Here is a 12833-nt window from a genome sequence, read left to right as displayed (position 1 = left end):
GAGCTCTTATTAATCTTTTGCACTGAAAACCCCCCACTTCTGCTTGATGTGGTTTAATGGTAGTAACAAATATGGAAGATATTCCTGCCATTCTTAGAATTAAAAGAACATTTTCATAATCCTTATTCCAGCAATATTAATAGGACATTCCAAACAGAATCCAATCCAAAATTACAGCATTTCCTATGAATTTAGACGAAACTTGGTATAACTTTTTTGGACTCATTGTTTCAGTGTAATTAAAAGGATGTGGCAGGCACAATTCACAATTCAATCCAAAATTATAGCATTTTTCTACGTGATTCAGACAAAACTCAGTCCTTTTTCATGAAGTAAGGTCTTTCGTGGATTAAGCACTAAGTTTTGTTTCAAACACATAAGATAAATGCTATAATTTGAGACTGTGCATTTAGCATCCTTTTAAAGTGAACCCGTTAGCCGATACATGCAACCCAAACCATGAGCAGCATGTATCAGGCACTGGCTGTATGTACGATCTAAGTCCAGTATATTTGACTTGGAGATGCTGCGGTATTTCAGAGAAAAGCATACACTAATAGCCGCTGGGAACACGAGACCGTGCTGTAGACTACATAAACAGAAAAGTCTCCTGCAGCTTCTCCCTGCCACTTCCCTGAATTGAGTGGTCTCTACCTATGTGCGTACATATGCAGAGACCTGTCAGTCCCCAGCAGCGAGCTTGGAGAAGCCACCGGGGACTCGTTTATCCAACTAGTCTACAGCATTTTTCAGCAGCTATTAAAGTGTTTTTCACTGGAAAGTTGCACAGATTGGGCAGCATTTATCAGCTGACAGAACCCCTTTTAATTACACTAGAATAATGAATTTTAACCCCTTTCCCACTTTTGATGTATACTTACATCTAAGGTGGGCTCCCCCTGTTTGCTGCAGGCTCCAGCAGTGAGCCCACAACCTTTCCCGCTACAAGACAGCTAATCTGATAGCTGACATATGCCCCTAGCAGCTGCAGGTGGAATCGCGATCCACCCATGGCTGTTAACATGTTTAATGCTGCTGTCAATCTCTGACAGCGGCATTTAACATGGTCGCGCCAGAAGTGCGTCAGTAATCCCGCACATTGGCCCCTGTGTCACATGACCCCAGGTCGCTGATGGGTTGGCATGACAATTTGGGGTCTGCCCAGAGGTCGGTGCTCATAGCAAGTGAGCATTTTAGCTACATAGGCCAGGGTGATGCCCTGCTCTGTGTAGCACAAGTGATCGGAGGATTTCAGCTTCTAGTCTTCCATGAAGACTATTGAAGCAAGTAAAAAGTAAAAAAAAATGTTTCAAACAAATATAAAAAATTTAAAAATATATAAAACTTCAAATCAACCCCCATTTAAAAAAAAAAACAATAAAGAAAAAAAATGCACATATTTGGTATCACTGTGTTCAGAATCGCCCGATCTATCAATATATAAAAATAATTAATCCAATTGGTTAATGGCGTAATGAGAAAAAAAGTAAAAATGAAAAGTAAAAACGTTTAAAAGGCACTAACGGGCGATCAAAAGATCGTATCTACACCTAAATGGTATAAAACAAAATCAGCCCAGTGCACGAAAAATAAGCCGTCCCAGATCATGAAAAATGGAGATGCTACGGGTCTCAGAAAACTTTTTTTTTTTAAAGAAACTTTGGATTTTTTTTTCAACACTTAAATAAAAAGGAACCTATACATGTTTGGCATCTACGAACTTGTAATCACCTGGAGAATCAGAATGGCAGGTTAGTTTGAGCATCTAGTGAATATGGTAAGATAGCGAAACAAAAAAGGATTGTGGAATTTTTGTACAATTTCACCGCACTCTGAATTTTTTTCCCCGTTTTCCAGTACATTATATGGTAAAACCGATGGTGTCGTTCAAAAGTACAACTCGTCCTACATAAAAAAAACCAAGCCCTCACATGGCTATATTGAATAAATAAAAAAGTTATGGCTCTGGGAAGAAGAAGAGTAAAAACGGAAACTCAAAAAACGGAAAAAACAAAGGTGGTGAAGGGGATAATCCAAAAATGGTTGTAATATGTTTGTTATTTATAATAAGATTGGTCTGATAATCAGGTTTTTGAAAGTTTAGGGAATTTTCTTGCCTTCTACCTTTCACCACCTTATGTGTATTTTACAGGCAGAAAACTACCAAGATGAGCAGATGGGAAATACCAACTATGAAGATGTCCACTACCATCAAATTTTGTGCCAAGTTTTAATAGTTTCTACCCAACAGAAAAAAATGGCTTAGCAGTCCATGTTGGATCTTTATATGTGGGTCCATTGTATGTTTTATATATTTTTATTTTTTAAACTTGAATCATAATGGGGGGATGCTTCTCCAAACCTAAACCAGGTGAGAGACCGTTATTGTGTCCTACAACAATGTGCAATGAACTAGGTCAGACGTAGTGACTCTGCAGGGTGACTGCCGGAAGGAATGTTAATTCTGCGCTCTTGCAGGGAGGATTAAAGAGCGCTCTAGGTTACAATTAATCCAAGGAAAATTACACTTTGCTTTCTTTCACGTACAGAACATTCAGCTGGAATGAGCACAGAACATTTACTATAATGAGCCTCGACTAATATAGTTTATAGACGACAAAACTAAGCTACAATAATGATAATAATTCAAAATCCTTTCCCTCTTGTAGCAGCGGGGAGCAGTTTGATAGCTGCATAGTTTTGGCAGTTTTGCATGTAAGAATTTTTCTTTTAATTGAAAAAAAGAGTTAATATGGATTAACACAATTCAAAGCAGATTTTGTGATTAAGTAAATACATATTTTAGAAAAGTTAATTAATGTCTTAAGAAAGGAATACATTTTTATCTAAAATATGGAATTGACACAATTTGCAATGAGTTAAAATTGCGTAAGAAAACTTCTTGTTCCACCTGAATGAGTTACATGTTGAAAAATAACATAACATAGTAACATAGTAAGGCCGAAAAAAGACATTTGTCCATCCAGTTCAGCCTATATTCCATCATGATAAATCCCCAGATCTACGTCCTTCTACAGAACCTAATAATTGTATGATACAATATTGTTCTGCTCCATGAAGACATCCAGGCCTCTCTTGAACCCCTCGACTGAGTTCGCCATCACCATCTCCTCAGGCAAGCAATTCCAGATTCTCACTGCCCTAACAGTAAAGAATCCTCTTCTATGTTGGTGGAAAAACCTTCTATCCTCCAGACGCAAAGAATGCCCCCTTGTGCCCGTCACCTTCCTTGGTATAAACAGATCCTCAGCGAGATATTTGTATTGTCCCCTTATATACTTATACATGGTTATTAGATCACCCCTCAGTCGTCTTTTTTCTAGACTAAATAATCCTGTTTAGTCTATAATATAATATATAATTATAATATTTTTTGCATTATTAGTGGACTTTGTCTACAATAGTTTTTGAACTTCAGACCCACATTCAAGTAATGTGAGACCACATTAAGAATCTTCCGGGATTAGAGGTTTTTTTTTTCCAGAACCACTTATGGTATATGGACAGTGCTTGGTGCTGCAACGGAGCGTAATTCAATTTTACGAAGATTGTGTAGGATAGTAGTTTAGGCATATATCACAACATCACATCTGTCTATTTTTTTTATCATGGTCTATTCCTATTTAATATACGGTACATGTCAATGTATTCAAATATTCACACGTTGTAAAATTTACATTTTTTTTACAGTAGAAGTAAAAGTTGAAGTTGTTTTACCAGAAAAAGAAAGGGAAAAAGAAGAAATGTCTCCCAATGGCAAAGCCAGTCCTCTTGCCTACAAAGCCAATGGGACAACTCGACACTATCATCATGAAGAAAGACCTATAGTCCTTAATCCATACACAAATCCCAAAGATATGGTGGAAGCCTCTGTGTGTCATGTAAAAGATCTGGAGAATGGACAGTATGTTCTTTATAACCCTTAATGTTTTATTCTGATAACAATTCCAGTACTGGAGCCATGATATTTGCCGACTTTACATTTTCCTGGAAATGTGCGCAATTGAATTATTATTATGAGAAAAGTTTTATTGTACCTATCAATGATTTCATTTAGTCAACTTGTTGCGCTAGACATCCATCAGCTGAATATATATTTTCTGAACAATTTTTGCATTTTTGATAACCTTTTATGTTTATCTTTAGGATGCGGGAGGTTGACTTGGGATGTGGTAAAGCTTTGCTAATTAAGCAAAATGGAGAATACTATGCAATGGGACACAAGTGCCCACATTATGGAGCACCACTAGTAAAAGGTTAGGATTTTCAATTGATGATGTTTAAAGACTTTTTGGTGTAACATATAGATGAACTTCCCTTTAGTACTTATAATATTGTCTTAGAAACGTAGTATCCCAAGAATAACATTGATCAACTATCCAATGAATAAGTGATAAATGAGTCTCAATCACCTGTTGTCTCTTATTGCACTGACATAGAAGGGGGCATCATGGCCAAGTGTAAGCACTGCTCACCCATTCATGTCTGTGCGAATGATGGAACTAATTGAGCACTGAGCTTGGTTACCTATGCCTGTGTAAGAGCGTGAACTGTGATAACATCAGGAGAGAATTAGCTTTCTAAAGGTACCTTTACACTAAACAACTTACCAACGATCACGACCAGCGATATGACCTGGCCGTGATCGTTGGTAAGTCGTTGTGTGGTCGCTGGGGAGCTGTCACACAGACAGCTCTCTCCAGCGACCAATGATCAGGGGAACGACTTCGGCATCATTGAAACTGTCTTCAACGATGCCGAAGTCCCCCTGCAGCACCCGGGTAACCAGGGTAAACATCGGGTTACTAAGTGCAGGGCCGCGCTTAGTAACCCGATATTTACCCTGGTTACCATTGTAAAAGTAAAAAAAAAAAACACTACATACTCACATTCTGATGTCTGTCACGTCCCCTGGCGTCCACTGTGTCAGCGCCGGCCATAAAGCAGAGCACAGCGGTGACATTACAAGAGAACAAATCGCTGGATAGGCGTCACACACGCCGATACAGCGATGACAGCGGGTGATCAGCAACCAAAAAATGGTCCTGATCATTCCCCAATGACCAACGATCCAGCAGGGGTCCGATCGTTGGTCGCTGTCACACATAACAAGATCATTAGCGGGATCGTTGCTATGTCACCAAAAGCGTGACGTTGCAACGATATCATTAACGATATCGTTATGTGTGACGGTACCTTTAGCCCTGCTTCATTCTAAATCTAAATGCTCTGATTTTGTGAGAATGGCTGCACCCAGTAACCTAACTGATACATAATTGGATTCAGCTTCTCTTTGTCGACATCATGCTGCTCTCAGACGAGGTAGGAAAAACCTGCTGACAGGTTCCCTTTAATTAGTAGATGGTTGGTGTCAGACACTCCTGATTCATGAAAAAACTCATGCCTTTTTTATAAATCAGGAGCACTGATTGAGTGACATACACCTCTGTGTTGCACCTTGCCACAAATCCTACATTAGACATTAGACCCTGCTGGAGTAAGATTTGTGCTGTAGCTAACGTCGCGTACCATGCCCCCTGTCCCACCCCAAGCTCCGCCCATTTTGTCATAACTGGGAGAAACTGGCGTGAAAATGTGGGGGACTGCCAGGGCCGTAGTCATGGCTGAGACTATCAGTTTACTCGTGCCCTGGCCTCCCGCCACATGCACTCAATGTCCCCTTTTCAGCATACCTTCAGCTACATCATCTGCATTGTCAGGGTCCCATCTCAGCTGCCGAAGTTTTGCTGCTGGTGTTGTTGCACAAATAGAGACAGAGCTCTCACGTTCAACTTAAAGCAGATAACTTTACTGGTTTCTTCTCTCAGCACATCCATGTCTTTTGCAGCATCAACATAAGGTTAAGCATACTGTAGTTTATATCCTTCTCTTTCCCTGTGCTCTTCCCTATGTCCTTCACTTCATATCCGAGATGTCCCGTCCCGCACGGTACCGCAGCGTCCTCCCTGTCCGGCTTGACTACCCTTAGGAGTTCCCCTGTATGTTTCGATCCAGACATAAGGGCGTCTGCCCAAGTAGCAAGCTGACACATTTTTGGGAGCAACCTGTGTTACTGTCCTGCTGTGATTCTTGCTGTAGCTCTTACTCTCACTACCACTGCCACCACTTCTTTCTCTTCCACTGTCACTACTTCACTTTTGGCCTAATGGCCCCGGATGCCTGGGTCCCTTGCTTCAGCGTTGAAGGGCCCACTGTGTTGCCCCTGGCTCTAGAGCCCCCGGGACTGCCTGGGCTGTCTGGCCCTCCTGAGCTGTCTCAGCTCCCTGGATCCACTCAACTGCAACCAGGAAATACTCCTATCTTATCCACAGCTGGCCCCTCCTACGTTAACTATTTACAGTGTGCTGGCTACTAAACTATAAGGTGCTCCCTCTAGTGAGCCTGTTAGTTAACTACATTTTCCCTAGCCAAATAAGATACATATATTTATACATCACGTTACACATAGCAGCATACAGGAAAACCAGATGTAAATAACAATATTTGCAACTTTTTAAAGCTTTTATGCCAATAATCTGGCTTGAAAGCGTTAATGAATCAGACCCAGATTGTCCTGGAACGCTTATGACAGTGCTCTTACATCTATCAGCTAGGGCCTGGCTGCTAGGCAGTGATAGTTAACCTATTGCATTAAAAACCAGTTCTTTATTGTCATTATGTAATACACTGCAGGTTCATTCGTCTTTTTCCATTTTGAAGGTGTTCTCTCCAGAGGCAGAATCCGTTGCCCCTGGCATGGAGCATGCTTTAATATTGCAACTGGTGATATTGAAGATTTCCCAGGACTAGACGGTCTACCAAAATTTCAGGTACATTATACATTACTCTCTAAACTCTATTTCTGCTAAAAGTATAACCATTCTCTTTTTTTATTACATTCAGGGTTCACTCACACTGGTGTATATTTTCTCATGCAAGAGAATTGGGCCGATTATCCTAATGACAGTTGGATCAAACTCTGACAAAGTTTGATATGTGTGTGATGCGATTCGCTCACAGGTGCGGAGAAGATGAAGAACTTAATTTCTCCATTGTCTCTGCGAGTGTACATCGGACTGCACTGGGATGACATCTGAGTGTAGTCCGATGTTTCACATGCACCCATAGATTCGTATTGGTGAGCGTGATCTGAATATCGGAGGCACTCGGAGCATGTGGAGATTATTTTCTCAAGCTGAATTGGCATGAGAAAATCTCAGATCTGCATTGCCCCATAATATAACATTGGTCCAAGTGCTATACGATAAAACATTGGATAACATTCGGCCATGTTATACGTCAGTGTGAGCGAACCCTAATACAAATAGTTGAATTGCATGTTATGGTGTGGTGTAATCAAGAATAAACTAGAAAGAAAACTGTTAATTGATAAAAGAAGCAATAATATTGTAATAAATAGATATAGTAATAAAAAATAACAGATAAAATGAATGCTTATTATCTTTATAAAATGGCTTGAATTACAATCTTTAACTTCGATTAGATAGCCATTTGTAAGATTGAATAATCAGGCCAAGTTTGCAAACCCTAGTTTTCTTTAGCTTTTGAAATTATTACTATTTGTTTTATTCAAGACAAAAGTGGGTACGGAATAGAGGAAAAGAACAAGTGAAATAATTATGTTTCTCATTTTTGACGCGTTTCAGCAAGGAGCCTTAATCATTAGATGCATCATTTCTATCACTTAGGCAACGGCTCTTCCGGCTTGCCCTGGTGCGTTGGCAAGCAAGGTAATGGTTTTGGGGTTGATGTCAGCTGTTTTATGTCCGCTGACATCAAGCCCAGGGGTAAGTAATGGAGAGGTGTTTATCAGACACCCCCATTACTAAGTCCGTAGTCAAAAGTAAGAAAGACACACCGAGAAAAGTCCTTTAATTAAAAAAACCCTCACTGACAAATCCCCTCTAGAGGGGGGTATCTTAGCATAGGAGGGGCACAGTAGCATAAGAGTAGTGTAGCTTCCTGGTTTAAGTGAGTGAGGGCCTAGGCGCCCGTGCAGCTCACATGGCTGCCTGGCCAGAAGTCACTGTGCCCCACAACGTTAAGTAAGGGGCCCAGCACAGTACAGCTAGCTAAAGCATTCCGCTAGGAGGAAAGGAGTACAGGAAAGCTGCAGATGCAGCTGAAGGAATCTGTCCCCATAGAGAGAGAAGTTGGTTCAGCCAGGCAGCACAAGCAAGATGTGGCAGATCTTTGCCTGGGCGTCACTTCTTAGGACCGAGTCGAAGCGGTGTAGGACTCCCCCATGTGAGGCAAGAATTCAGGATGGAATACATTCTGCGGGAATAGAAGATTCGGTCCGACCCGGGGCTGAGCATAGAGAAAGAAAGGATAGAACAGGGACAGAAGAGAAGGTACTGAATGCGATACCTGAAGTGCCTGTATTTGAACTGACTGTGCTGAGTGTTGTGAATTCTGTTATTGAACTCCCTCCTGTGGTCATGAATCGTACTTCGGCGAGTTCTGTCCATGGACTCCCTCTGGTGGCTGTGAGTGGAGCTGCTGCTTCTGAGGTTCCTTCCACAGGTGACATAGTTTATTCTTTGGCTGGCTGCTCTATTTAACTCCACTCAGATCGTTACTCCATGCCAGCTGTCAATGTTCTTGTACTGGTTCAGTTCGCTCTTGGATCTTTCTGGTGACCTGTCTACTCCAGCAGAAGCTAAGTCCCTGCTAGTTAATTATTTGTTCATTGTTTCCTTGTCCAGCTTGCTATCATGATTTTGTCTTGCTAGCTGGAAGCTCTGGGATGCAGAGTGGCACCTCCGCACCGTGAGTCGGTGCGGAGGTCTTTTTGCACACTCTGCGTGGTCTTTTTGTAGTTTTTTGTGCTGACTGCAAAGATACCTTTCCTATCCTCAGTCTGTTTAGTAAGTCTGGCCTCCCTTTGCTGAAATCTGTTTCATTTCTGTGTTTGTGACTTCATCTTAACTCACAGTCAATGTATGTGGGGGGCTGAATTTTCCTTTGGGGAATTTCTCTGAGGCAAGGTAGGCTTTATTTTCTATCTCTAGGGCTAGTTAGCTCTTAGGCTGTGAAGAGGCGTCTAGGGAGAGTTAGGTACGCTCCACGGCTATTTCTAGTTGTGTGATAGGATTAGGGGTTGCGGTCAGCAGAGCTCCCACTTCCCAGAGCTTGTCCTGTGTGAGTTTAACCATCAGGTCGTTCCGGGTGCTCCTCACCACCAGGTCCATAACAGCTGAGTAAATAAGTTGTTATTGACGTAAAGCCGAAGTGTGTCTCCTTTATTTCGGATCCGTCTGTGAGGAATACATCCCCATACCGGGCAAGTCCAGATGGCGCAGAGAGTCAGCACACAGGTAATGCAGCAGAGAAATGTGAAGTTTTACTGGGAAGGCACCAGAGCGTGATTCAAGGATTACTATCGGCCATGACTACCTCCCTGGCTTCCCCTTCCTTCACTTGGTATAGTTGGCAGAATCTCACTGCCCCATATGGCGGTGAAACCAGCACGGCGATGAAGAAAGTGTTTTTGATGTGACTAGCACCGCAACTTCAGGAGGAAGGGATGCCTTGGAGATGGCGGTAAATCTGGATGTGACTGGAAATTTAGTAAGGACTGAGTCAACCAAGATGGCGACCAAGATGGGGGTGAAAGGCACCAAAAAGAGGACTATTGCTTTAATTGTACCCTCCGTGGGTGTGCCTGCGCTGAAATGACACAAAGATCCTTTGAGCGACTCCTCCGGAGGATGCGCCGAAGAAATTTACCCCCATGCCTACTGAAGCGACTTGAAAAGGAGTGGGAGGAGTGACTGAAAGTGACCCCACCCTGGAATGGGTCGGGGCCAGAAGAACATCATGGGTGCAGCTGCGTGGTGTCATTATGCGATTTGGCACCGGCCGACATGCATCGGTCCTGTGGCGGTGGAGGAGTGAGCCGATTCGAGTGGCAATGGCAGCAGGAGAAAGAGCGGGCCTTGTCCGTGCAGCAGAACAACATTGCGTGGGGAGCAGAGTCCCTACCTGTACCCGGAGAAACTCGGCATCTGCTTGAGACCGTGTGCCATCCCAAGAAAGATCAGCGGCAAGTCCCAGTTGAGCAAGCGACAATCTGTCTGAAGCTTCCGGGTCCAGAATTGGGCCATCCTTTGGGAGCGAGTAGTGTAGCTTCCTGGTTTAAGTCAGTCAGGAACTAGGCGCCTGTGCAGCTCGCATGGCTGCCTGACCAGAAGTCGCTGTGCCCCACAAAGTTAAGTAAGGGGCCCAGCACAGTACAGCTAGCTAAAGAATTCCTGTAGGAGGAAAGGAGTACCGGAACGCTGCAGACGCAGCTGAAGGAATCTGTCCCCATAGAGAGAGAAGTTGGTTCAGCCGGGCAGCACAAGCAAGATGTGGCAGATCTTTGCCTGGGCGTCACTTCTTAGGACTGAATCGAAGCGGTGTAGGACTCCCCCATGTGAGGCAAGAATTCTGGATGGAATACATTCTGCGGGACTGGAAGATTCGGTCCGACCCAGGGCTGAGCATAGAGAAAGAAAGGATAGAACAGGGACAGAAGAGAAGGTACTGAATGCGATACCTGAAGTGCCTGTATTTGAACTGACTGTGCTGAGTAAATAAGTTGTTATTGACGTAAAGCCGGCGTGTGTCTCCTTTATTTCGGATCCGTCTGTGAGGAATACATCCCCGTACCGGGCAAGTCCAGATGGCGCAGAGAGTCAGCACAAAGGTAACGCAGTAGAGAAATGTGAAGTTTTACTGGGAAGGGACCAGGGAGTGATCCAAGGATTACTATCGGCCATGACTACCTCCCTGGCTACCCCTTCCTTCCAACGTACCATTTGTGTCAACTCTGTTTCCGCTCATTTAGCCAATTCCTTACTCATCTGCATATAGTTTCTCACAGTCCTTGCTTCTGTAGCTTCAGTATAAGGCTGTTATGTGGAACATTAGCAAATGCCTTTGCAAAATCCAGATAAATCAGACCAGCTGCATTACCTACATCCAGATTTGCACTTACCTCCTCATAGAAACTCAACATGTTAGTTAGACACGACTTATTCTTCATGAATCCATGCTGGTTGTCTGTCAGTTATTATATTACTAGATTGTGGCCCGATTCTAACGCATCGGGTATTCTAGAGTATGCATGTCCCCGTAGTATATGGACAATGATGATTCCAGAATTCGCGGCAGACTGTGCCCGTTGCTGATTGGTCGAGGCAACCTTTATGACATCATCGTCGCCATGGCAACCATTATGACATCTACATCGATACTGTGTCTGTCGCTGAATCAGAGACGCGGGATGTCTACGTCCTTTATGACATCATCGTCGCTGTGCCCGTCGCTGATTGGTCGAGGCCTGGCGGCCTCGACCAATCAGAGATGCGGGATTTCCAGGACAGACAGACAGACAGACAGACAGACAGACATCCTGCGGGGGGCGGTGCAGCTGCAACCTTTATGACATCATCGTCGCCATGGCAACCATTATGACATCTACGTCGATACTGTGCCCGTCGCTGAATCAGAGACGCGGGATATCTACGTCCTTTATGACATCATCGTCAAGTGTCAGGAGGACTGATCAATATAGAAGTGTCAGGAGGACTGATCAATATAGAAGTGTCAGGAGGACTGATCAATATAGAATGTCAGGAGGACTGATCAATATAGAAGTGTCAGGAGGACTGATCAATATAGAATGTCAGGAGGACTGATCAATATAGAAGTGTCAGGAGGACTGATCAATATAGAAGTGTCAGGAGGACTGATCAATATAGAAGTGTCAGGAGGACTGATCAATATAGAAGTGTCAGGAGGACTGATCAATATAGAAGTGTCAGGAGGACTGATCAATATAGAGGTATCAGGAGGACTGATCAATATAGAAGTGTCAGGAGGACTGATCAATATAGAAGTGTCAGGAGGACTGATCAATATAGAAGTGTCAGGAGGACTGATCAATATAGAAGTGAGGGGTGAATGTGAGACCATTTGGGGGTTGTGAGGGCAGAAGGTGGGTGAGGTGGGACAGGGCACTGAGGGGTGGATGTGAGATGATGGGGGTATTGGGGCTGAAGTGGGGGAGGGGGGACAGGTCACTGGGGGCTGAATATTATAATGTTTTGTTATGATATTATATGTACTCCATGACATGTAATATTAGCTGTCTGGGGAGGCTGGAGATGGGGGGGTAGGGGGCTTTTGATACGTACCACCTGGGTCTTTTATGAGTATTAGTATATGAAGCACCCATACAGTAACCAAGAGCTGCATCACATTTACAGCACCACTCCAGCATTATTTTTTATTTCATTGCTGGAGCGGTGCTGAAAATCCTGGTGAGACCCAGCAGGCCCGGGGCCGGGGCCGGCAGGGGGGGGCATGGCCCGGTGCGCCTGGCTGCATCAAATGTAGGACCCTTGTTCTTGGTCTTCTTGGATTGGCTCACTAACAGGTCTACCAAAAAGGGAAAAAATAGAATGGCGCTAAGAAACAGTCCACTTATTGGTGGAGTAGGTGGACTCTGAATCAGCGACACGAAATGGCCGTAGTCCTGTTCTTTTGTCTGCATACCTGCATTTGTCCTGCCCTCAAGAACCGTGTCCATGAAAAGCTTCCTTAAATAAAGGACTTAGTTTTTGATGACATGGTAAATGAGTGTAGAGGTGTCAGGAGGAATGATCAATATAGAAGTGTCAGGAGGACTGGTCAATATAGAAGTGTCAGGAGGACTGATCAATATAGAGGTGTCAGGAGGACTGATCAATATAGAGGTGTCAGGAGGACTGATCAATATAGAAGTGTCAGGAGGACTGATC

At 43.5% G+C, this 12833-nt stretch overlaps 1 protein-coding gene across 6 annotated transcripts in view; it reads left to right on the top strand.

Moving 5' to 3' along the window:
• AIFM3 (AIF family member 3) overlaps nucleotides 1-12833 on the top strand; it is a 185243-nt gene that overhangs the window by 29813 nt on the left and 142597 nt on the right. For 4 of the 6 annotated variants that reach the window (XM_069754117.1, XM_069754146.1, XM_069754125.1 and 1 more), the window contains exons 2-5: nucleotides 2153-2371; nucleotides 3712-3925; nucleotides 4168-4277; nucleotides 6742-6851. In XM_069754117.1, the coding sequence (XP_069610218.1) occupies nucleotides 2341-2371; nucleotides 3712-3925; nucleotides 4168-4277; nucleotides 6742-6851 (465 nt within the window). In that variant the 5' untranslated portion in view covers nucleotides 2153-2340. The remainder of the gene's footprint in view (nucleotides 1-2152; nucleotides 2372-3711; nucleotides 3926-4167; nucleotides 4278-6741; nucleotides 6852-12833) is intronic. The other 2 variants (XM_069754106.1, XM_069754136.1) reach the window with 2 other exon arrangements.

This window comes from Ranitomeya imitator, chromosome 1, assembly GCF_032444005.1.
Source record: "Ranitomeya imitator isolate aRanImi1 chromosome 1, aRanImi1.pri, whole genome shotgun sequence".
In the NCBI taxonomy this organism is placed as follows: Eukaryota; Metazoa; Chordata; class Amphibia; order Anura; family Dendrobatidae; genus Ranitomeya; species Ranitomeya imitator.
Note: the sequence above shows the minus strand (reverse complement) of the source record. Positions and strands in the feature narration are given on the sequence as shown.